The 26,798-nt window shown below is 42.8% G+C and overlaps 1 protein-coding gene across 1 annotated transcript in view; it reads right to left on the reverse strand.

The window, feature by feature from the left end:
• Positions 1 to 26,798, reverse strand: part of TMTC1 (transmembrane O-mannosyltransferase targeting cadherins 1) — a 140,273-nt gene that overhangs the window by 61,093 nt on the left and 52,382 nt on the right. Inside the window, exons 6-9 of the mRNA XM_059845880.1 lie at positions 25,917 to 25,998; positions 24,867 to 24,970; positions 13,595 to 13,784; positions 1,450 to 1,571 (exon numbers count right to left, since the gene is read on the reverse strand). Of these exons, the coding sequence (XP_059701863.1) occupies positions 1,450 to 1,571; positions 13,595 to 13,784; positions 24,867 to 24,970; positions 25,917 to 25,998 (498 nt within the window). The remainder of the gene's footprint in view (positions 1 to 1,449; positions 1,572 to 13,594; positions 13,785 to 24,866; positions 24,971 to 25,916; positions 25,999 to 26,798) is intronic.

Below are 26,798 nucleotides of genomic sequence, written 5' to 3' on the forward strand. Positions count from 1 at the left end.
TATACTTTCAGGTGTACCCTCAGCTAACAAAGGCAGGGCTAGTGATGTGAACCAAGTCAGCAGAATTTAACCTAAAAAGCCTGTCTGTGTACAGAGGCACAGGGATACAGCCTAACTGCATAAGAGCCTTATAACACATGCAATAGCTCCTCCACAGCCTGAGGTTTACACCAATGAGCAGCCTTTTTATGACAGTGCTTACACCAATGACAATCAGAATATACATAGCTTTTCAAAAGACTATCTGTAAGCGTTTTTCTTAGGATGTTTGGATGTACAATTCCTGAGGAATAGAATTTAAATGTTTTGTGGAATAAAACTTCTGTTTCAGTTGTCACAAAGTAACCCGGGGTGAAACTGAGGACTTCTGTTTTGTCATCAGCTCTGCAATGGCAATTCCCATGTGATATAACAGAGGCTGGCCCCCTGCACCAAGGGTATAATTGGGATTTCTAACTTGCAGCATCCAAGACACAGCATTCACTTATGGAACAAACTATACTGGCAGGAGTTTCCCAGAGCTGCTGGGGAATCTCCCTCTTTGGACTCCAAGCTGTTTGCACCTGGTCCCAGACAACTGGTGCTGCTTGCCCAGGGGATTAGGACCAGATGACCTCCCAGGTCCTTTCCAGCCTCAACCAGCCTGTGTTTCTGTCAAATGGGCAATGGCCTGGTGCTTCTTGGATGAATGGCCTCTGAGTGCCACTGCAGCCTCTGGTGTGGACACTGTGGAGGTGCCACAAGTGACACCTCAAAGCTGTCCCTGCATAAAAGCAATCGGAAGAACCCAGACAGCTGAAGTGACTATTGTTAGAGGCTGGAAGCTGAGGGGAAATTCAGAGCACTGGCTGAGGGATGGAGAAGTGGCTGGATTTTCCTCCTCCTGTTCACCAAGAGCAAATCTCCAATCTCAGATGTGTATGCAATCAGTAGCTTACAGGCAGGAGCCCATGTGCACATCCCACAACTGAATCCAGGAGCCTTTTGAGACAGCAGAAGTCTCCCTTGTATTTACTGACCACCTAATGGAGTGGGAAAGCTGAACAAGAACCCAATAAAAACATGACAGGCTAACTTTCCAGCTGCTGTCTTGAAGATAAAGTCATTAAGGAATTTAATTTGATAATGCTACCAAGAAAAAGAGTCTTGGAGGACAACCCTCAAGAAACAACACCTCGTCTCTGTATTGAGCTGTGTCAAGCACACAAAAAAACCCCCCTGTGTTTAAATAGAAAAGCAAGGATTTGGAGTAGCTTTGCTCCTGCCAAGCAATCTGCTCTCAGCTGACTATAAAATCTCTCATGCTGTAACACCAAAACTCCCAGGCAGAGAACACACTGACTGGCAATATAACGTTTGAAGTACTTAAAAGGGAAGAAGCAATCATGCCTGCTTTCAGAAAATGAGATGGTGGTCTCATTAGCAAAAAAATTCAATTGCAATAGTTACCTCGGCATGTAAAGGACTCGCTCTGCCACCACAAATCCCACCCTGAAGAAGAGGTTGCTGGCTGGGATGAATGGGAAAACCAGGAACAACAAGCCAACCAAAACTTCTTTGTGTTCCAGTTTCTGCAATAATACAAAATTAAACAATATCAACTAAAAAAATCCAACTTGATTCACCTCTAACTTTTTTGAGGGTCATAAAAAAAGCAACTTAGATTAACATTTGGCATGTTTTTCCATTTAAAAGAAATTTTTACAAGACACTAATCTTTGATATTTATGCACTCCTGGTGCATCTAATATGCCCAGAAAGTGCACAAACACTACCCACTGTGTCTATTATTACCCTAGGTATCTTTCCCAAGGTCAGCTCTACCATATGCATGGCAGAGCTATCACCTAAGATATAACCCATACTGGTAATATGTAAGTATAGAGCAGTGTGAATGTATACATTAGCATGTCTATGACAGTGTGACTGTATGTAAATACACAAATGCATATCACATACACACAGACTGCTGTGCTCAATCCTAAATGTTTATAGCAGAGAAAAAGCTGTCCAATCAGTCACATTTTGTGTAAAGAAAACCAGCCCCAAGTGACACATTAATGCAGTCATTTTATCTCTTTCAAGGAAAATATCTACACTTGAAATGATACTTTTGCACACAAGGTCTCCACAGTCATACAGAGTCAGAAATCTGAGACATGCTGTACGCTAAAATTAATGTTTTTCACTTGAGCTCAGTTAATGCCCTCCACTTGTACTCCCTTTAATGCTAGCTGACTCCTTGAGGAGGAATGGAATTACCACGTGCAATTCAAACCAAGCGTGACCGGTGGGGCCAACCCGGGGATGCCCTGGCCACTCGTCCTGCCATGCAGAGACCCAGTTCTCCTGAGCAAGCTGAGTTTCAGGTTCAGCTCCACCCCAAGAGGGTAAATCAGCTCTTGCCTCTCAAAGGATGACACCAGGATAGAAGTGTAGCTTTAGGCCTGTTCAATCACCCAGGCAGACATCTGTGCCCCCCTGGCTCAGATACTGCTTCTCACTGTCTGCAGACACCCCGAGAAGCTTTGTCATGCTCAGAAACAGATGCAACCAAAATCACTTAATGGTTGCAGCACTTTCTAATTGTTGTGGGCAATTTCTCGGTTTTGGAGAGCAAATTGACTTCTCTTTGCCAGAGGGAGCTACATTTAGAAATGTTGAACAAGATTTTTGAGTAGAGAAATGGAGTCCAAGCAATGATGAGGGGCCAAGTAGTTCAAATTGTCTTGCTTTTGCACAGTCTGCAGCAGCAGTTGCCACTGGTCCAGAGAGTGGCTGAAATTCAGGAGTCCTACTACTGAAATATATTCATCCTGTTCTGTGGGAAAGACAACAAGTGTTTTCTGTGGGTACCAAAAGCAAGGGTACAAGTCAGGAGGCTCTGATGTAGCTTTAGAGGAGCAGAACCACAGGATCACATATAAGTGCATGGATTTCTCCTGGCTCAAAGAGGAATCATGAGGCAGAGAGAGGAGCAGAATTCATATCTCCAGACTTCTTTACCAATATGTATTTTAAATAGCACCACAGTTATCTATAGTACTCCTATTATCCACTTTTTCAGTATCTTGGATTCACAGTTACTAGTGCCTACATGCAGTCACAACAGCATCTGAAGTACGTTATTCTCAGAGCTGAAGGAGACATCAATCCATAAAGATGATGAGCAGAGGTGCCTGGTAATTACAGCAGAAAATTGAATTTGGGGAAAAAAAAAAAAAGGATTAAAAATTTCTTCTCAACTCTGAATCAAAATTACCAATTCTAGCTCAACTTCAACTTCCCTCCCCACCCAGAAATGGAAATATACTCCATTTTTCTCCTGACACGTGGCTCTCCCTTCCCACTTTGGCTGACCTGATCATGGTGCCCATCTTCTGCTACCACTCTACCCCAGGGGTTTGACACTAAGGACCAGGAGGCACAGCAAGGTGTGTTGGGCCTAAGGGAGTGCCCTGCTAGCAAATGCAACATTCTCAGCCCCCAAGATACACATCTGCTTTCGAACCAACCAGCTAACAATATTCCTCTAGTTGTTGATCATTAAATCAATAACTGGGAAAACAATCTCTAGTTAAACATCTCTAGGAAGGACATGGTGTTATTCAAGGCTGCAGCACTGCAGATAAGCAAAGGAAACTGAATGCTAGAGAAAGACAAATAAAACTTGTACATAAAATGACAAAGAGGAAAATGTGGGAATTAGCTCAGCTGAAGGATCAAATGGTTCTGCATGCCCTTTTTCTCCTCAGAACAAGTCACAACTCCATGCTAATGCCATTGAGGGCTGCCAGCTCAGTCCCTTGGGCAGGGCTCAGAGACTGGGAGCCAGCACACACAAACCAGCCTCATGGAGCAGCAGGTCCCTCCATAGTGCTCCTTATTTCTGAAACAAAAAACACCTGGCAATGCCCTTTTTAAAGCATTCCATTAAGGCAGAGGCCTTTGGGAAGAGCTGGTCCTCAAAGGCCAGGCTTCAGCTGGTTTTGTGCCACGTGGGGCTGTGCCTGTGAGCCACTCGTGGGGCTGCAGGAGCAGAGGGCAGCAGCATCCCCCATGCAACACAAGCCACGGGAAATCCCCTCCCGGTGTTTTTTTAATAAAACAAATCCAACCTATACATAACCTGTTACATTTTCCTGGCAAAGAAATAAAAAGAAATATTAGGACCATTTCTTTGGTTTAGCTACTTTGGTCATATGATCCCACTTGAGATAGCTGAGGTAAAGGTGTCAGAATCAGCATCTTCCAGGTGCCCAGAGCAGTAGTAAAAGCTTTTAAAGAGTAATAGGCAATTTGGTTTGTCTTCCTTTCTCCTTAAAATAAAATAGCTAGGACTAGAAATTATAGATCACTGCATTCAGAGAGACAATTCCTTTCCTCTTAAAGACAGTGCTTTCTTTTGGAAATACAAAGCTTGTCTTTCTGTCACTGTAGTCTCTGGTGGGGGGGAATCAACAAACACATTTGAATTAACTTCACAATGATTTCTCTTGTCAAAGACAAACAAATTTCAAATCAAAATACCATTAATTACAGTAAATAGCTTGGTGGGAGGGAGGAGGTTTGAAATTCACATCTAACTCATTACAATTAGGCCTTCATTATACTGTAGCAAAAAGCCCCACCAATAAAACAACAAACCAAACCCAAACTGATTTTAAAAAGAGCTTTCTTTCTTTTCACAAACTTATCAAAGCACTAAAGAAAACTATTTCTCCCAAGGGCAATGCAAAAAAAGTGTCCCACTGTCTCAAACAGAATATCAAAGAATCACTCCAAGGTCAAACATGATCAATACAGCAACAAATCTCAAAAACTGTTTCCTTAGCAATTTGGGGGAAAAGGAAGAAACTCTAGAATTTATAACTGAAGAGATCTTTCCATTTTACATGTCAGACATATTCCATATGCCACTAAAGCACAAGTCTTCTATAAGGCAGAGCCCTCTAAGTGTGAGTGCAGGAGGTGCACAGATCACTTCAGCATAACTGCCATAACTGTGGGCTTGCATAAGTGAATTCCTTACTTGTTCCCTGGAGGAGGCATGGTCTGAGGTGCCAGATCCATGAAATCTGCACTGTGCTGACAGGACTGATGTTCACATTGCCTGGCACCTCCAAGGACTGAGGCACTGGAAAGCAGAGCTGTGAGCACAGCATTTCTCCTGGCTGGACTAAGCTGCACCTCAGGGAAGACAGCAGCTGGGCAAACAAATCCAAGTAAATTCCATTCTGTTCTACCTCAGAATATTCTGAAGGTGTTTATACATGCTTGCCTGTTTGATGGAAAGGCAATCAAATGGGTTTAATTCCTTCCTCTGCTTTTTTTTTTTTTTTTTGAGAATGAGACAAGTGTCACCTCTCCACCATTTAGATCCAACAGCTCCATGGAGTAAAGATCTCCTTCCTACCAAAGGCATCAATCCCTGTGACAGTGAGCTCTGGATGGCCCATTGCAGACAGTGAGATGTTCAGCTTGGAACACCTGACTGCATGTGCAGAAAAGCTGCATCCAGGAAAGCTGGTAGTGCACAGCTGTACAAAAGCAATGCTTGCTCTTACACATTTTCACATGCTTCCAGGCCTGGGAGGTAAGTGCATTATCCATCCAAAGAGACACAGAGACTCAGAGAAGCTGCATGACTCTCTGCAGACCACAGACAGAGGATGACCCTTCTTCAGCTTATTCCTAACATCCATTTGTAGAAACCTTTAGTGCAGACTGCACACATCCCTGCCTCATCTATTCCTGCTGTTCCACTCTCTCATGAAGCCACAAGTGGCTCAGCAATGGGACTCCTCACCAGCCTGCATCAAACCACTGGCAGCATCTCACCTGGCAAGAGGTCAGCATCTGCAAACACCCACTCTTGCACTTTCCACATACACAGCATTAAAGATAAAAGGGATGGTGTAGAAGCATGTCAAATTCACTCTCCATTCATGCATAAGGTGATAAAAAGAAAGCATTAAGCTAATCAGGAATTAACCCTAGGGATTGATTCCTTCAAAGGGAAAAAACCATAAATCTCTGTGGTTGTAAAGCTGACAGGAGCTGTGGGTGTTTCCAAGTCTCACCTGAGTGGAGCACACACAGATGGGCCATGGCAGAGCTGTACCATGCTCCGTGCACCATCAGCATGCTCTCCTTCAGGACAGCAGCAGAAACCTGGATGGGACACACACATCTTTACCTACTGTGACCAAACAGCAGGGCACTGTGGAGCTGTGGTTATTTCACTCAGCTGCCTGTGCCACTTCTTCCAAGTGAATGATGCCAAAAGTTGGGGGTGTCAACAGATGGTCCGAAAAACTCAAGCATTTGGTAAGCAAAAGGTAATTTAGCAGCTTCAAAACTGGCTCAGACACCTGTCTTAATCAGCTTGCTCCTAGAAAAAGAGCTACCAATTCTGTAATCACTACACTTTAATAGGAGTTTTATTTTCTCATCTCATTAAAAAAAAAAAAAATTAAAAACCAGCATCTTCAGTAGCACCAGCAACTTGAATGCCAGGCTTAGTAACTCACTCATTTCCTAAAATAACTAAATTTTTCTTGGTGATCATCTAGTTTTGATAGAAATAGCCATGGATTTCTAATGCTATTTTGATAATCACTGCTGACTGTGTATTAACTGCCTGACACACTGACACTGACACTATTTCAAGTATTTGGCAGCAACAGAAACTACTTTCCAGTTCACCAGCTGCAGCACCTCTTCAGGAACTGGTGCACAGGCAAACATACACCAGAAAGTGAAACATGCAGTCAGAATCTGAAACCAAAACCCTAGAAAGGAGCACTGGCTCCCTCACCCAGGATTATCTGAAGAGAAATCCTCAGCACACATCTCAGACCACCCTAACAAGATCATTCCCTCTGTTTCCAGAAGGAAAAAAGTCCTGGTCTGTGCCAGGTAAAACAGCACGGATTTCAGAAATGCTGAAAATGCCTAAAAACTTTACCTGCACGAGAATTGTGAGTGCTCAACACCTCTGGAAATCTGACTTTCAATTATGGAATTAAAGCAGAAAGCAGTCCTTTCCCATTCCCATAACAGGGCACAGAAACATATCCCATAATATTTCATATTTTATATTAGCATCTCAGAGTAAAATTTTGATATCTATTATTTTCTTTTTCCCTGTAGAAGTCAGCTACCCATCCATTCAGCTGTGTGTTTATGGTCTTTCTCACCCAGGTTTCTGAAATTCCCTTAAGATATAAACTCATTTTCCCAATCCTTAATCTCTGCAACCTCTAATTCCACTTGACAAGCCCATTTGAGCAGGATGAAGAAGCACACAAATCTTTGAAAGCGAAGTGAAACATTCCAAAAGGAAATAGGAAAATCAACAAATTGCTCCAGGAATTAGAATAATCCTTTTCACCTTGTGGTTGCTTTTCCCTCTTCCCTTTCATTCTGTGACTGCAGGCTGCTTGACTAGGTGAGGAAAAACAAAAAACCAAAACAGGTAAAATTCAATGCACAAATTTGCAGTACTTAAAAGCACAACCTTTGGAAAAGCAACTTGGTTCATGGTGAATTTGCTCTTGAGAAGGTACCACGGAACAAGAGGAGCCTAACAAAAAACAAAACCCACACAGTACCTTGGCACCCCAACGTTTAACTGAGGCCAAGTAGCCACAATGAACAACCATTACCCCTCCCAGCTGTAAATTTCTTACTCCTCATTTCACCTACACTCTCCTGCTCACCCCCACTACTGTGCCATTTCAAAACCTTTCAGCTCTGAGTGGGCCTTGAAATACTAACTCAAGTCAGAAGAAGAAAATGGCAGAATAAAAGGAGTAATTCAGCCTTAATATGCTGAAAATGGCAGACCTCCCTGCCCCCGTGATAATTACCTAGACCACGCTGCAGGCAGTAAGAGCCCATTTGGTGAGATGCTGAATATATTCCTAGGGAGCCAAATCAGAACTGCTTCAAGCTGTGGTTCTATTTACTCTGAGCACCACGCTCCAAACCTGCTATTTCCAAACATCTACCGAGCAAAAGAAAATCCGACGCACGAGGTATTTGACAGTTCTTGTGGCTGCTTTTTTAATCCAAAACAGCAGCCACACACAGACTAAGGCAGCTTTTCCCTTTAGCTTGAGTCTGTCAGCTGGCACAGAGAGCTCCCTGGGAAGACTCCCCTGCTCCTGCCAGCCCCACCAGGGACCCGCACACCGCGGATGCAGCACTCGACAGAGCAGAAAAGCGGTGCTCAGTGAGCTTGGGGTGCCTGCAAGGGGCTCCCCCTTCCTCCAGATTTCACTAAACACTCTTTCTGGCTTATTACTCTCTCCCTGCAGCAAATATTAACAACAGAAGCAGCACAGGAAGAAACTCGCTGCAAAGGATTAAGAACATCAGTCCTGACCTTCTCTCTGTGTGGAAGGAATTCAAGTGGCCCTCAGGAAAATGAAAGCAGGATTTATTTTAAATGGACCTTTTATGGAAATGACTGTGGTTTCCAGCTCGTCAGATAGACTCCATCAATAAATAGCCTTATTCACCTTGCTGTGCCTTTGAAGCAGGTATTGTTCTGGAAGTGTTGTGGCATATAAATTTTGCTAGGCATACTTTCTAACTATGCTGGTACTGCTGTAGAATATTATAAAAGGCAATTGTTCCCCAGAAAGGTCCATAAGCTGTGATTTATTAATGAAATGCCAAACCTGGGAAACGAGGCAAAGGTCTCATGAGTGCAGGGTAAAGTAAATAGCATGACAAAATACACATAATGAGTGCTAGCAAAAACAACAGAAACATGCACACAAAGAGAAGATGCAAATGCATTCCTCTCCTGGATGGTACTGAACGTTGTCAGCCAAGAAATTTAGTCTGAAAGTCACTGAAGAATATGCTCAGATGCTATCCACACATATAATCCACCAGATAAATGGCAGTATGATGCCAATTACAGCACGAAATAAAGTCATCACAATATGGTATGAAATGCCTTGTCTTGGCTAAAAGCACCATGCAGGGAAATTCAAAGAGGCAGCATCACCTTTAAAATTAGATCTGAAATAAAAAACAACCAACTGTAGCATATGAGAGATCAGGATAATACATATGTCAGTCACATGCCATGAATATAACCTGAAAACCATCACAATTCCCTGTACCATATGTAACCACATCACATAGAACAGCCAAGCACGTTCTCTAAAATGTTATAGAGCACACTAGATGTATTTTTATTTAACTGATGTGAAATGTTAGTAGCATTCCCTCCTCGGACATGAGCAAACTGCTGCTCACCATTATGTGCTCCTGCTGAAGGAGCAGAAGGTGCTGTGAACCACCAGAAGGCACGTTTACAATGCTGGTCACGAGTACAAATGTGTCAGGGCTGTCAGTATGAGGTGCAATACACTCCCACACTCCCCCAGATTGCCCAGGTGCAAAAGCCACTGCTTCAAGGCAGTTTTCCAGATCACCCTGCTGAATTAGCCCATTACACACATGAGTTTTCCCACTATCAGCCCTCCATATGTCAGGTTCCACAGAGAAAATGGAATCCCACCCATCTTGTGCTCTGTACACATACATTCACAGCTAAAACTATGGACAAGCTGCTAATTAGGCAGCGACCTAAAAATGCCATGCAGACTGGAGCTTCAAACATCTGAAGGGTCTTCCTTTCATGCTCATTGAATTATTATGACATGTCAAAGAAATAACTGTCATCCTGATGATAATGCCAAGAACTGTCCTCCCTCCAGTTCACCAGGTGCTCCCTGGATCTTCCAGCAAAGAAAGGCAGTGCCATGGGCCCTTGGCTACCCCAGTGGCCTTCTGAAGCACCAGATTATTTTTCTGACCTTGTGACTGGCATGCTTGACATCCACTGAGAGAATGCCTCATCCATTTCCTGGCACCTTTGTAATCCATCTGGAAGTCACACCACAACCACTCCTGACAGCCAAGGCTATCTCTGACAATGAACAATAAATAAATGTCATCCTCTTTTCCCAACTATTAAAATTCCTCCAGGATGCAGGCATTTTCAATAGCACCCCCAGCCTTTGTCACATTCCCAGCACACTGCTTCAAGGCTGTGTGAGGACGTTCACTGCAAAGAGTTGAGCAGAACAAGTCCTGCTTGGGGAGTTGTCCACAGGGAGCTCTCCAGCTGGTAAGTGAAAGGGATTCACGCTACACAGGAGAAACAACCCAGAGAATGGAAGTTATATCCAGTTAACAAAGCCAATTTTTTAAGTGACCTCCTCATTTAGTAAAGAGGAAGACAACCGTGAAGGTGCACAAGCAGGATGAGAAGGGAGGCCTCTCTCTCCAAAGAGATTGGATGTCGCTACAGAACACGAAAGAACACAGGCGCACACCACTGCTCCAAGGTGAAGAACAAAAAGGAAGTTTATTTCCTGACTCCAACATTTATAGCTTTCTAAAAGTGACAGTGGATTGGAGGGTGACAGTGCCACCTCTCCAATGCCACTGGACAAACTAACAGTCTATCAAGTCTCTCTTCCTCCACAAAGGAATGCAAAACAATGTGTTATCTACAGAAAGTGTGTGAGAAAGTTCTCCACAAGAATGTCAACATCAGAAGGCTTAGAAAATCCTAGAAAATCAGGGTGACAATTGGAGAGCTGCCTTCTCTTGTTTCTGCAGTTTTCATCAGTAAATTCCCATCTAGTAACAGACATGTTCCAAGGAAAGCACCCATGGGTAGAAATCTTCCACTGTTTCTTCTCTTTCTGAGGTATAACAACATTCACAAAATGAAACAAGAAAGCTTTGTGCCTTAGATGTCCTTTATCAGCACCACACATACACACCCAACAGAGTTATTACCCTAATCACAAACGCCAACAAATTAGCCCTGGTTAAAATTCAACGACAACAAAGGCAGAAATCCAATCCATGCATTCTCCAATTACAGTCCACACAAAACATTCTGTGAGTCTCCTGTGAGTTTGTGTTGTGGATGCACACACATCACCTCTTGCCACTGAAAATCAGTTCAATGTTCACTGGACCAATGTCTTCACTGCTGCCAAAACAATTTCTAGCATTTCCATTCTTTGTGCTGCAGAAAGGAAAGCAATGGTGCCACTGAGAATGAATATGAGGTTTCATTCTCTCTTACCCCTGCACACCTACACTCCAAAGAGAGAGGCACACAGACTGCATGCCTGTTCACTCTACAATCATTCCTTAGGAAATTGCAAGCTACCTCTTCCAGGTGAGACCTTGCAATGAAAAAGGAGAGAAAAATGGCTGCTAAGACTGTTCTGTGTGCTTCCAAAAGAAAGCAGAACATCTTACACTTTACCAAATGTGAGAAATCAACTGATATATCTTGTGCTGCCTCTAAGTTGTAAAGCACTGAGTAATAGCTTGTCTGGGGCTTGACTGAAGGATGGTCCTTCCTGGGGGAAGCAATGCCCTATAAAAGGCCACTGCTGCTGCATTTGGAAAGATGCTTTCCTAAGACCCTAATACAATGAATTGTGCCTGCAGTTCAATGCCCTGAACTCCCCTCTCCTTGTTATAAAAGGCACTGTTTGAAGTCAAATGGCATCATTTATTTCCAGGAAAAGTGCTGCTTCCTGTTTGCTTTACTCAGTAATTCATACCACTCAGCCCAACACAACCATCTTCATACCACTGAATGGCAGTACCACAATTCAGAAATCGTGGGAGTTGTTAAAAATAAAACAGAAAATAGCATCAGAAATGTAGGATTTCCTGAAAAGCAAAATATTTCCAATTATACTTCTAATTATGTATGCACATATGCACCATCCCTCAAAGTGCTCAAGTACAGGCTGGATGGGGTTCTGAGCCACCTGGTCCAGTGAAAGGTGTCCCTGCCCATAGCAGAGAGGTTGGAACTGGATGGTCTTTGAGGTCCCTTCCAGCCAAACCCTTCTGTGACTCTGTACCAAGGGCTATGGGGAACACATCCAAGGTGGTCCCCAGGAACCATCACCATGGTTTGCTGGTTCACAGCAGGTTTGCTGCAGGCTGCAAGTGCTCACGAGAGCACTTTGTCAAGATGGATCCAGTTTTACTGGATTAGATACAAAAGCAGATCACTTCAGATCCAATTAATTCAGTGTTTGGGGTTTTCAAGGATAAGCACAAAGGAATCTTTAAGATGAATTTCAAAGCCCAAATTCAGTGCCCAAATTTCAGTGCCCAAAGAGTAAAATTCATGTTGTTTGACATTAACAGTGGTCAAGAGCAAAACTGAACTTCTCACAAAAAAATTACAACTTGCAGTTTCAAATCAAACAGTGGTATTCATAAATCCAGACTGAATTGTTTTTTTAAAAAAGTAATAAAAATACGATAAAATCTTTAAAGAAAACCAACAATATTAATCCTACATATAGTTCTGACAGCAGGAGAAGAAATAAAAAGCAAACAAAACTTCAATGAACATGGAATAAGATTTTTCAGAAGTCTTCAATACTGGGCTAATGAGAATTTTATCATTAACTTTCCTGAGAACAGGATTAGGTCTAATACAAACAGTTCTGAATATTTCTAGCAGTGAGTAATGAAGGCAGGATGAATATGAGATGATGTACAACTTGCAGGTAGAACTGGTGAATACCTAATAGGGTGTTTTCCCATATTTCCCATACAGCATCTGTGAATGTATTATCTAAATTAATAATTCTGCAGTCTCAAACTGTTTTGGTTCATTTTCTGTCTCTTATCAGGAACACAGGGAAGACTGCCAGAGTAGGCTGAAAATGTACATGACCTGCACATTTTAGCATAACAGGTATTAAAACCTGACACCCTTCAACTATGCTTTTCAGCCATACACACATTTAAGGAAGAGAAACTCTTGTACTATTTCTAAAGTGACTACTGACACCTCTCTTAAAGAACCCTCCACAACTCAACTGAAAGAGAAACAGCTTGTAATTCCCTATGATCCACAAAAAAACCCTTCCATGGAAGTGCATATCTGACTTCTGACAAGGCTTATACAACCTCACTCACTTTGTTGCAATATGATTAATGGTACCTCTGAAATGCTGAATTGGGAAGTATGGCTTACCAACTGTATTATTTACGCTAAAGAACAATTTCCAGGTCATTTCCGATTTCCCACATTCCATTACTCTGCTGACAAAAAAAAAAATCTCCTCATCAAGATGTATCCAATGTTTAGGGTTTAGAAGCATAGCAAAAGTGTAAACAGAGGAATCGATTTTATTTTCAAAAGGCTCTGCAAATGACAGTTCCCAGTCCTGTTTGAAGTAAGTGACAAAAAGCTTAATGATTATGGGAGAGGCAGAGATGCTTAAAAACTTCAGTGGGGTTTGGATCATTAACAATAATTGAATGCGGGAGTCCGGGCCAAGTTCTGCCCTCAAATCAGACCAATTAAAGACTGAGACATTCAGCTACAGAGACATTTTCATCAGTTGAGCTTGCCTGCATTAGTTATTACTGGAATGATTTTTCACCTCACTCCAATGCATTCCAGAGGAAAACATGCGCTTACCAACCATCTCATCTGAAGACTGGGAAACAAAAGACTTTTTTATTTTCTTTTTAGGTTGTATTGCACGGCTTTTGGTGTTACCTTGAACGCAGCAAAGCAGTGTAGGCTGAGTAATGTCATCACCAGCAGCAGGAACAGCGTGGCTAAGTTCCTGACATCCCAGATGGACTCGACCAAAGGGATGCTGCCCACCTGCCAGTCGTAGCACAGGGTGATGGGTGCCAGCAGCAGCCACGCATTGAAGGCCAGAAGGTAGGAATAAGTTAAAAACCTGCAAATGAAAACAGGTCATGTAATACATGGAATGACTGCCAGCACAGGGAACATCGTCCTTTGGCATTTACCACATGCCACATGGGAGGAGGAAACAACAACAACAACAAAAAAAAAAAACAATCAACAACACTGCACCACGAGGCAGCGCCACACCTCTCTGTCAACAGAGATGCTGCCATAGGTGAGGGCCACTTTAACAAGTCATTTGAAGAAATAACATCAGATCAGTAATTATTTACATGGTTTCTATGCACCAGACTTTGGAAAACTAACAAAACTTCAACTCCCATTTGAACGTTAGATTTTTGAAGTGACTTTCTGCCAGTTTAAACAATAAATGAATAACTACACAGGTACATACATATATATTGAACTTCTACACACTTCACTGCATCACTGCTGCAATACAAAATATCCCTTTAGCTGGGTTTAACTTAAAATTTAGGATTTCTTCTATCTGCACAACATGGAACAATTAAAGTCAGACCATTTTCTCTTTGCAAATCAAGGAACAGGGGGAAAATACAGAAGAAAGGAGGGACAGAGTGATTCTTAGCTGATGCCATCACAGTCTCTTAGGGCTGGGGCCAGATTGCACGAGATGTGCCACAGAAGTGATGGGGAAGTAGGGATTTCAAGTTGTTGTAATCTTCAATAATTGTTATTCTCAATAGAGAGGAAATTAATGGGGAATGGAAATGGGGAAAGTGCTGCCCTCTGGGAAGCAGGGCTTTCAAAGGACTAAAAAAGAACAGCATGTGTGCCACTGGGTTAAAGAAAACAAGAAAAAAACCAAATCAAACCAACATCCCTCTCTGCCCCAGGCTTTTGCTTCTTGGCATCTACTTGCCAAAAAGTGCATCTAAAGTTGAAACAGTTTTAAGTACAAGAGACTGTAGATTGATTATTCCAGTAATTGTGAAGTCAACCAAGTAAAACTGTGACAGCATTCAAAGAGACAAACCCATCCTTTCTTGCAAATGGAATAGTCCACATTGTACACAGCACCAAAAATGGCAAATACTCAAAAAAAGGGAAAAATTACATTCTATCCTGCATAGGATTTCTTCCATCTGAGCCTGCTTTGGCAGCTGTTATCACACCCAGTTGCCATGGCACCTTGCAGGTTTATTAAAATGGTAACAAAGGATGGCAGAAATGTCAAGGCATGTAGACAGAGGACTGTCTCACTTGCCACTTACAAACATGGCCCTTTGTGGTCAAAATGCAGCCCCTTACAACAGCACTTACAACATCAGATTTGTGGCAGGATGGTAGGACACTGAAGCTAAGTGTGACTCCAGGCAGGAAGTTCCCAGATGGGTGTTGGGCCCTGAATTTCTGTGAAAACATATTTAAATAACTACAAAGTGAGGGTATCAGTTTCTCTTCTCATCCAAAAAGCAAATGTCTCCAGCAGCACAGTGACCCAAAAGCAAGGAGGCTTACTGAGCTGGAATGTGTCACTGCAAACAGTCACAGAGGCACATTCTCATTTTCCCACAGATCCTTCTAAACTCCCCATTCTGGGAAGTGGAATATTCCCACATTTTTAAGGCTTTCAGCCATTTGATACACTTCTCTTCCATCCCCTGCACTTTCCTCACCTTCCCACCCTGAGGTACTAAACAAAAGGGAAAGAAAGAAAATCAATCTTCTCTTAACAGAGGCAGCAATTAAAAAGCCAGTTTCTATTTAAGAGAGCATCCCTCAAAAACATAACCTAATTTTGCTCAAACGATTCTTAAAATTTTGATTGTTCACTCTTCCTAAAGAAACAAATGCGTTTTTTAGTCACCAACCCTTCAGGCACACATTAAAGAGAAACACAGCAACACAAAATCCTCTGAGACTTAATCACACCGAGGCACTCACTCGTGACATTATGTGTGGCCTGACCCACCTCTGCTCAGCCACAATAAAACAGACTTCTCCATCACCCTCAACACATCAGCTCAGAAAAGGCTGCCAGCATTTATTTACAGCTCCTTACTTCAAAGCCAAACTGAGATCCATTTCTGGCTTTATTGTTAAACAAAAGCAAGTCTATTTAGATGAATGTGGATAATGTCATGGCATATGATATTGTTACTACAAGTATGTACATGTGACAGGATTTCCAGAAGCACTGAGTTAGTTTGGCACTTGATGCTTTAGGAGAGCCCAGGTTTTGGAGGGAGTGTCCTTTTATGCCCTGGCATATATTAACATTTTCAATAGGCATCACAATATTCATACAAGTTCATATGCAAACCACAACACACACTAGAAAACCCTTCCCTGCTTCCTCAGACTGGGCTGCTGAGTAGGAAGGAACAAGATGACATTTGGGATCTTTGCAAACTGCAGCACTGCAGTTAAGGACAGACTAGCTGCTTTTCTGCATCTTCACTGATAAGGCAGGAGCTGATAGATCCTTACACAGCACAGAATAAATAAACAGTTTGCTGCCATAACAAATTGAGTCCATTTAATTTCAGAGGTATTCAGAATAGCCAGATCAGTGTGAGTTAATGCATTTCTGCTGGAAAGGTAGGACAAGCTGCTGTTGAAGATGGGAAGACAACTCCCGGCCACGGACTGAGGAGGACAGGTTTGTAAACAAGTGTCTATTTCCAAGTGCTTGGGAGGTTTCAGTCTTCCTCGGGAGCCATGTGCACAGCTTGCTCCCAGAGGCAGCTCCCAAAGGAGAACAATCACTCCATTCCACCACGGCAATAATTAGCCTTTAAATACTCTCTTCCAACAGCAGGGAAACATTTTAAAGCCTGTGACAATCATCAGCACCAGTGCACAGTCAGGTGGCTGGCCTCTGCAGACACCCTCCTGGAGAACCCTTGGCCACCTCTCCTGGCCGAGCCCGAGCTCCCTCTCTGAAGGTGCACGCGACATCAGCAGTCACGGTACCCGAGAGCCATGGAGGCACTGCCTGACTCTTGGAGGCATCCAAACAAAGCCTTCAGCAGGCTCTGAGTCAAGCAAAAGTTTGGATATGCCTTCAGCATTGGTAGCCTGTCCTTGAACATGATGGATGGCTGTATAAAAGAAAGCATTTATAAACTATCACTATTCTATGTACTAGGAACAGAAAAATAACAAGATGCTAATAATAGTTACTGACAATCCAGGGCTGCTTTTTATTTATGGCTCTCCAAAGCATATGATATTCCTTCACATCTCTGTGGTTCTCGTATCACAAGACTAAGGAGAAAGCTAAACACAGGAGAAAGTTTGAAAGAAACCTCTTACCAAAGCCAACACCTCAAGGAACTAATTTGCAAATTTTGAAAAGACTTGAAGATTCTGAAATCACTCCAGGAGCTAATTACATTTCAGCAGCCTACCTGCAAATGGCAACAAGAGTATTTTCTTCTAATTAGTTGACTGAGTGAATTACATTTTAAATTAATGATCTTCTTGATATTGCTTCTGTGTGTCTGCTAGAATTCCAAGGGAGAAAAATTCCTGCCTGCCTCCCACTCTCTCAGTTAATCCCATGAAAATCAGAGTATTACTGGTGAGGTGACTGCAAGATTCTGCCTCCTAACTGGCAAACAGTTTTCCCCCAGGCCAGGTAACAGCATTTCCATTGCAGCAAATTTTTTATTTGCAAATTGAACATGGAAATCCACATTTCAGTAGGTTTCAAGTGTTCTTTTCAATTCTCATCGTCTCTGGCAGGCTCAGAAAACCACAGTTCCTCCTGAAGGTAGCCAGTGTTGTCATGGCAATCCAGTTTGTTTAGTTGTAATTTTTTTTAGTTTAAGTGTTCTGTTGCATGCTTTGAGATAAATACAGGATGACTCATATCTAGAACTTGTTGCAGAAAACAACTATCTGAACTGATTGTTTCTGCTGCAAAAATGAATGCAAAAGGGTACTACTCAAAGCCATAGCAACATGACAGGAAAATACTTGAGAAATTGTCTGTTACCCATTGCTGTAATAGAGACTAAGGAGCTTGGAAAAGCCTTCATCTCAGCTCTGCCAAACCCAGGCAATCAGAGCACAAGGAATGTGAGACTAGGTAAAAAAAAAAAAAAAATACAAGATTTATATAAATTTATGAGGAGTTTCCTGTCTTTTCTGATTTTGGAGCAGTTCAAGCTTTCTCCCCACAGCACCCAGGGATTACAGATTTCTTTCTAAAACTGTGCTACAAGAGTGATCACAAAGCTCTGACCATGTCCCACCACAGCTGCATGGAAAAGTGGGAGCCTATATGATAACAGTGATTTTATTTTATTTATTTATTTATTTATATTATACATATAATTATAGACACATATGTTATAGATTACATGTATATATATAATAGTGATACTATTTTTTCTATGTGAATACTGTGCTGCAACCTACCAGCCACTCAGACCTGGGCCAACCCATCCCATTCCTGGCAGACAACCCAACCCACCAGGACCATCAGGGTACCCACCTGCAAGTGAAACATTTCCCAGCAGTGGATTTTAGCAAAGCAAAGGCAAACCATTCTCCTGGGTGGGGAAAAATGGACCTGTCTAGAAGGCAGGTAATAAGTGCACTTAACTAGTACTTGGGGAAAAAAGAAGGGGAGGATCTTTCTTTATGGGGGGGGGGGGGGAAAGGTGGGGATCTGAAAAAGAAGCAGGAATACAGGTTTTGCCCTTTCAGAAGTCACAGAACCTGTGGTTATGCTCTTCTGACACGACCTGCACACTGCCAGGCACTCAGGGAGATTTCAGTTCACTATAAGGGTAAGAAGAGCTTTTTTATTAGGGAAAAGAGCTTCTCATTTGTATTAACAGCTGAACTGATTTTGGCTCAAGGCTCTCTTCATCCTCTTACAAAGCCCTAAACCCAAGTGTGTTTGACAAGTCAGTTCACAATAATGCCCTCCTAGGACACATGTGGCTGCAATTATAACCAGGTGGTGGTATTTCAGATATTGCCTTCAAATTGTAATATTTACACTCCCCCTAGGGAGCTCCCAGTCCAGTCATACCTTCCCACACGAGTTTATTTTTCTGCTCTGTATATTGTCAGCCTTAAGATTTTCTTTTGAGAGCCGTAGAAGAAAAAAATTCCCACTCTGTCTATCCAGCTCATTCAGAGATAGTGGAGTAAACTACACAAACAAGCACCAGACAGACAAATTCCATTTAACATCCAAATGGGAGTATGAGACAGAAAATTCTTGTAACTAGAAAAGTACCTGTGTATTCCCTTTCATCAAACCTTCTGCATTTAGGGAAAAGAGCTGCCAATCAGTAGAGGACAGGAGTAGGAAAGACAGATAGGGATAAAGAGAGAGCTGCAGCTTGATGAATAGCAAGGTAATTCCTCTGAAAGGTGGGCTTGTGTGCACCAGGGACATGGGGAAAAGCAGACATGCTGTCTTCTGTAGCTACACAGCCTGAAGAGCTTTACTCTGCTGAATGTCTCTCTCCCATTTGTTTCAACTCTGGGGCTAAGAATCTGAAAAATACTGAATTCTCTAGGAGAATTTGAAACAGCCTGTGAGTTTCCAGTGAAACCCAAGCCTCCTGTCAGAACCTCAGTGCTGGAAAACCTGGGACTGACCTCACAGTGTTTTCCCTGTGTGCTGTGGGTGAGGACATGCCTTGTGATCACACCTGACCCTCAGCTCCTCACCAACAGCAGCACATTCCAGAGTCATGCAAATTCACCAGCAGAGCCCAGCAGTGGGCAACTGCTTCAGAAGAGGATCACTGAGGCAGCAGCAGATAGAGGGTTCTGAGATCCTCAAGAAATTAAAAAAACCAGACCTCATAAACCCACTGGGATAATGTTTCTGAAAATGGCTCACTGTATCCAGAGCATTGCCCACCCAGTGCTGGTAGGAGCCAAAGGGATGTTCTGGGCACGCTGCCTTGCCTCAGAGCCTGGCCACTCTCTACCCCTTCTGTGTGGAAGTATTTTGGAAAGCAAATTCAGATGCAGACTCTGGCAGGGAAGGCTTGTTGTGTAACCAGCACTTGCAGCAAGCACCACAGCCTATTGAAATGCCTATCAAATCCCAGAGCAGCACTGCCAGGGTCTGCTCATCACACCAAGAACACCTGGATGAGAGAGATGCTGAAAACTTTCCTGTGGCTCTGGGAGCACCACCTTCTCTGCAGGGTGGCCTTAGCTTTGGAGCACCATCTTCCAGCCAGGCCTTGCCCAGCTCTCAACACCCACTGGAATAAAGACTGCAGTTTACACTTCATGCATGTGCTGTCTGGCCCCTGGGTAGGCATGAGAGCAATTTTTACCAACATTGCTGCTGTCCCTTTTGCTAGAAGTGATCCCTGACTGCTGGGTGCCTGCAGGTACTACACGTAGGGCTGAGCTTAAGCACCTTTGAGCACATGACAGAAAGCACTGACAAACCAGGCAGAACCTCACCACCCAGCCAGCGTGTGCAAGCCTGGCTGATTAAGAGCTGATATGTCACAGGGGTCTATTTTAATGCTATTTTCTCGCCTAAGGTCCATGAAAACTCCATATCAAAGTAGTTGCTACACTTGACTTCTATTTCCTTGGCAGAACTGGCTGGCACAGGGACCCATTTTCCCAGCACAGGTCCATGGTTTCCCTCGTGGTAGTTCATTGCCTTTGAAGTTACAACTGGGATGATTAAATGCATTGCTCAGAAAACAGTCATAAATCTCTGTGAAAAGGATTATGTGCCAGTTTTTATGTATAAGCACTTCTTCAGCTTTCTGCAGCACTGAATTCTCATTTACCTGATTGAAACAGCAAAGCAATACAGAAAGCCAGCTTACAGAGAGAACAGTTCAACCACAGGACAATGTTATCTCAAGGCAGTCCTAGCAGAAATGCATTAACTATTTAAGGAAGCACCACAAATAACCTGCTTCACGCCCAGGGTGATCAGCCACCAGAGATCACAAGGCAAATGCCAGCAGAAATTAATATAACTTGATTCCCAAAGACATAGATTTTTTAAAAAAACCAGACTTTTAATTAGAAATTACAGGCAAAATTCAATCTGTTTCACACAGGTTGAGACATGCTGCACAAAGGATTTTTCCCTTGTCTTGCCACAGTATTGGTAATAAAATCTGTTTATCCAGAGGCCTCCTACTTCTTTCCCCTCAAGAAAGGCAGAAGAAAAAAACATTGTGCAAAACTTCTGAAGCATGTCAGCCCTCCACTCAACACCCTCCTGACTCTGGAGCTGCACTTTTGGTACACTGTTTACATAAAGCTGGGTAGCCCTCAAAACCTTTCTAGTTGCATTCTCCCTCAAATTCTGTCTGATACAAGGAAGAATGTTTGAACAGAGGTTTGGGATTGGTTTTTCTATCACAAATATTGCTTACCCATTGTAGATTTTGAGATCAAAGTTTGTGTTCTTTAAGGTAAGGCCACTGGAGACAGTAAATCCTGCAGTGCAAAACAGCCAGGATGGACAGGCTTCCATGGCAGGGCTTAGGAATAGCAGAATTCTTCATTTCTGCCTCCACTGAGAAAGGCAATGACAGACACATCCCATCTTCTCAGACCGCCTTTGCCAAGCAACACATTGAAGGCCATGGAAATGTGGCTCTCATTTCTGCCTCTAAGCTTTGAGGTATTTGGGAATATCACTGGTAATTTTAACAATAGTAATTTAGTGAGCATGCTGAACAGATGACTGTTTCTGAAGACTGAAAAACTGTCATTATTTCAGCATATTATGCCCTTTAATTGTTAAATAAATCATTATCTGTCTACTTTATACATTTGTGTTGTCCAAGAATGGAGACAAGTTACATAGAACACAGAGGCATTTTCTAGGGCCAAACTGAGCCACATCAAAGGTCTATTCAGCAGTGACCAGAAGTCCATGCCAAGTAAAGCATAAAATATGATAATTTTCCCCCAGTTCCTAGCTGGGGAGTTGGATGAGTTGGAGTTTCTGAGTTGGATGTGGTCTCTCCATATTTAGTAGCCTGGATTTCTTATTTCAATTTGGCAAATCTCTCTTTGACCCTGCACAAATGTTCAGCACGCTCCTGGTGTGCTGCAGGAAGAAGCTCCCAGCCCAGCTACCTGTTGTGTGTCACTTCCTTGGCTTGCTTGGAACCTGTCTCCTCTCAGATTCCTTTGATACACCCTAAGTCCTACATGCCCCCCTCCACCCCACAGTCATGGATGCACAGACCTCTCACACCCCCAGTCCTGTACTGTAGGCTGTATCAGCTCTAAGGGATCACAGATTCTGACCTCACAAGTCACTGCTTTTTCAACCCCCTAACTGCCACCTAGTCCTAATGGTGGCCCCAATAAACCCTGCCAAAGTTACAGTGCTCCACTGGGTTCATCCTGTGCCAGCCCAGACCCCAGCTCCACATCTAACTTCATGACTTTCACAAAGGCTGCCACACATTTCCAAACTACTGTTTTTCTTTTTTATTCCACTGTTATCAGCCTTCCTTCTAGCTCCACAGAGCTGGCCAAGTCTCAGCATAATTTTCAACTCTGTTGAAAAGCATAACATTTACCCTGGCGAGACATGCACAAAAACCACATTTCCAGCTCAAATAAAGACAACTCTTTGAAAACAGAAAACTCCCATTTGTGACCTAAATAATCTTCAGAGTTACAAAACAAGTTGCCCACTGCCTGAGACTAACTCTTGCTTCAACTACAGTAATGATATTACTAATCACTTCAAGAGCCCTACCCAAAACTGATCTTTCTTTTAGTTTCTGGTCTCAACACCAAACTTAGCTCTTCCACTGCCTTCCTCCCAGTACAACCCAACTTGCAGTTAACATCTTGGCTTCAGTGCTGTATCCTAATTACTGCCTTTAAAACCTTGTTAAAAGCTTCCCACACCAGTCTTCACATGCTGCTGCCACTGTAGCTGTCCCAGTTGAGGAACACACCCTGCTTAGGAGCTTCTCTGAAGTTGGACCACAAACACAAATCCTCCTGCAGTATAGTAGCAGGACATCCTCCAACTGGAGAATAACCTTCAATGAATCAGTGATTTCAGCAGGCTGAACAATTGCTTTGTTAAGCCATACTATATTAGACTACATAGTAATACTATACTATACTCTATACTAAAGAAAAACCCGTGACCCCTTTCAGACAGTCACGATACAGCTTTGAACTAAATGGTCAATCAGTCCAAACAACCATCACCAGAGTCCAATTAACAATTCACTTTTGGTAAACAATCTCCATAACACATTCCACATGTGCCAAACAACAGGAGCAGCAAATAGAGATAAGAATTGTTTTCTCTTCTTTCTCTGAGCTTTCTCACTGCCTTCCCCAGGAAAAATCCTGGGGAAGTGGTGCTGCTGCTCTCTGTGAAGAGAGCTGCAACCACACCTGCAGCCCTCCTCTGGACTCATTCCAACAGGTCCATGTATTTCCTGTGCTAAGGACCCTGGAGCCAGATGCAGTGTGCCAGGAGGGATCTCACAAGAGCAGAGTAGAGGGACAGAACCATTTTCCTAGACCTTCCTGGAAACCACACCTATGCCACCTGAACCTTGCTAGCTCCACCTGACATGCCAGTCCTGCATTTGGCATGTGTGGCACAATGCCAGCTGGGCAGCAAGAGCTCCAGCTTTGACCACAGCAAATCTCAGATGAGAGTTTGAGTCTGACAGAGGAGGAAGGACAAGGTTTGCTGCCAATACAAGGGTCAGAAGGTGCATCATGGGCTGTCAGTTCCGAGATGGTCACTGGGTCTCAGTGCACCTGCAGAACTGACACTGAGACCTGCTGAAGGGACAGGTTTCCTGAATGGAAGATAAAGCCTTCTGGGTAAATTGGCTAAAATGAGGATTAAGATCAAGCTCAACAGAAATGGAAGAGCTGGGATAATTAAAGGCTTTTAGAACCCCTTCAGAACAGTAATACTGCTTTTTACTGGAATGGATTTCCTTAATTAGGTTTGGAGTGGGTAGGTGTTGCTGGACTGCAGGTGAAGCCGGGGCTGCTGCTGGGGCCAAGGGAGGACCTCAGCCAGCAGCACTCTGACTTGTTTTTCCTAAGGCTGTTAATAAAATCCACAGTGCCAGTGGTAAAAATAGTCACTGTTTCATACTCCGAGAATGACTTAGCTTTTGGGTTTAGAAAACCCTCCCCGGTCATTACAAGAGGCAAAGAGACAAACACGCAAAAAGAACATGTGCAGCACAGAAGAGGTAACTGAAATTAGGCCAGGCTCATTTGTGACCTGGTGACCCCCATCTCAGCATAAACATATCAAAAAGAGACAGCAGCAAATCCTTCATGCTGTGCTGCACTGAGTCTGGGATTAATAACTCCACCAGAAACAAACACGTCAGAGCTTTCCAAAGAAGACAATGTGCTTCCTGCAAGCACTTTTAGCCTTGATGGCAATAGGAGCTGTTGCCACGTTATCATAAAAGTTCCCCAAATGAGATCCAGTCCAATTCTGCAGCAGATATTAAATAAGGATTGCTTGATCTTAACCTGTGTCTGAGCTGCAATTTCACTGCTGGAATGAGGATCCAGCAAGCCAGAACTGACACATAGGAGGACTGCTCCCTTTTTAATCTGAGACATCAGGAAATTCCTCCAGAAGGCTCCAAAGTGTCTTTCAGTAGCTAAACAGAGCAAACACTTGTGGCCCATCCACCTTCACTGCTCAGTCACTGGTATTACACCAAGAAGCATGGTCACCCCCTTTTTATACAAACTTCAACTGAAGCCAAAACTCTGCATGCTTCCATCCCACATCTCAGGAGCAGTCAGTTTTAAAATTTAAGACTATGCCTCAGTTACTGGGCTTTCCAGCCCTGTTATCAGGCAACTAAACTTCTTTGGGCTAATAAAACTTCTTTTATTTTTTATAAAAATAAGCACATATTTTTCAGTAAGAAAGCACCTGTAATACAACCCTACAGGACCTGCAATGTGCTTTAGGGCTCAAATAGTTTTGGTTGCTTGCTATTCCAATAGAGAGAGAGCAATAAAAACAACTAAGTTAAGGCAATACAACAGATTTTTTTCATTGTCATCTGCAAACCATTTTAGTGTAGGAAAATGTAACATCAAGATCACAGTTTTGAAAACTTTTGTTTGACTGCTGTCATCATACCTCGTCAGTAAATACGGTGAGAATGAGGCTGGATTGTCCTGCTCTGAAAACATTGGCATGGAACCTCCCATTATCCAGAGGCGGAAATAAAGCACGAGGATCACCTTCAAAGAAGAACACCTCAGTTAGCAATGCACCACTAAGGAGAGCTAAGGCCTCCAGCAAATGTTTTGTTGTGATAGCTCTCCACGCTGCGCAGAGCCAGTCAGCTCAGCACTTTAGGCAAAATTCAAGTTTGCCACCTTACACAGGGTGAGAAACCTGCCAACCCTCAGCACAGAGCACACTGTGACTTAGTGTGTCCCTCCTTCTGTCTGCCTTACTGACAGCAACTCACACATCTCAGTACCCACCACAAGGGCAGCATTCTCAAGGACAAATCTGTCACTCTGCTGCAGTGTAGACTGCAGAATTTTGCTATTGACCTCTACCTAAATGCAGAGGGGAAAATCATGGGTGATGTCTTAAAAGTTCTTATCATTTATCCATGCTGGCTTAGGTGTAAGGAGAAGCTCCATCAGTGCTTCTCATGCTGCACAATCCTAATTCCTAGAAGGATTTCTGCAAGCTGCCACTCCTTTACCTTTCTGGTAACCACTTGTCAAAGGACAAGCAAGGGGATCTGGCTCCTGGAGCAGCACAGGGAGCTGCACACCCAGAACATTCCCATGGAAGTGCTTGTTTTCTCCTCTGCAACATGTTGAGTCCTGTGTGGAGCACATCGAGCAGCAGTTTTTCTTACGACTCTTACCTGCACTGGCATTAACAGCATGTCACTGACAGGGCAGCCCAGGGCCACAGAGTCCAATGTATTTAGGGCAGGAAATAACTGCAGATGATTACATGGTTGCAAGGGCAACCGCTATAAATCAAAAGGTTTGAAGTGGAAACACAGTAATATTCTTGTTTCTGCGCAGCTGAAGTTTTCTAGACTAATTCCCAAACCTAACTTTGTATTAAGATCTACCACGTGAGCTTTCTGAGTCTTTTGGGGCACCACTATGCATTGTTATTCCCACCAAAGACTTGGAGAAGTCCATTCATACTTACATAGCTTATGACCAAGGCAGCTCTCTTCAAAAAAGGCCTTGCAGTATACAAGAAATTCTGGTTGTTATTTGCAGTCAGGTAGCTGAAATACAAGAAAATAAATGTTTGTTGAAGTACTTTGGAACACTAACTCATTTTTCAAATGGAGAAAAATGTGTACATTGATTTAACTACCCTAAATACAATAACAATGACATCACTCCTACTCTTCAAAGGTCTTTCCACATAAGTAAAATATTGAGACTAGTTCAAGTAATCCACCCTATAATACATTGCAGTTTTGCCATCAAAATCTGGTTTTGGTGTGTTTTCTTGGTTTGGTTTTTGTTTGTTTGTTTTTAAATCTTAAATTAACCCCTTAATCCTCAGAAAAATCCCAGGTGTGTCTCAGTGAGATTGCTGTCTTCAGACTCCCAGAAGACTAGACAGAGACATATTTTTAAAAGGTCGCCCAAACAGAGCAATTCAATTTTAGACTATGATAAAAATGCAAAAACTCCTTGTTCCCAGCTCTCTGCTCAGTCTCTAGAGAGGAGAATAACTATCTAGCAGAACTGATTCTAAGCATTTTTGGGAATGTATTCTGCACGCTTAAATTTCATCACAAGCCTGCTGACAAAGTGCTATGATAATTAATTGCACAAACACACACGTGGCATACTGTTGTAGGAATGTTCATAAAACCCTTCCTGTTTCTCAATGAGTAAAATGAAACTGTATTTGGAGCCAAAACTATGCATTTATTTTAATACAGAGTAGAAGCACTTGCCAAAGTCTAAGGAACTTTCTTACTATAACAAACAGTGCCACATCCATGGCATTAATTTCATGATAATTCTTTGTCTATTGAACCTTACAGATGCTCCATCATTGTAATAAAGC

The sequence above is a fragment of the Haemorhous mexicanus genome, chromosome 5 (genome assembly GCF_027477595.1).
Source record: "Haemorhous mexicanus isolate bHaeMex1 chromosome 5, bHaeMex1.pri, whole genome shotgun sequence".
Lineage (NCBI taxonomy): Eukaryota > Metazoa > Chordata > Aves > Passeriformes > Fringillidae > Haemorhous > Haemorhous mexicanus.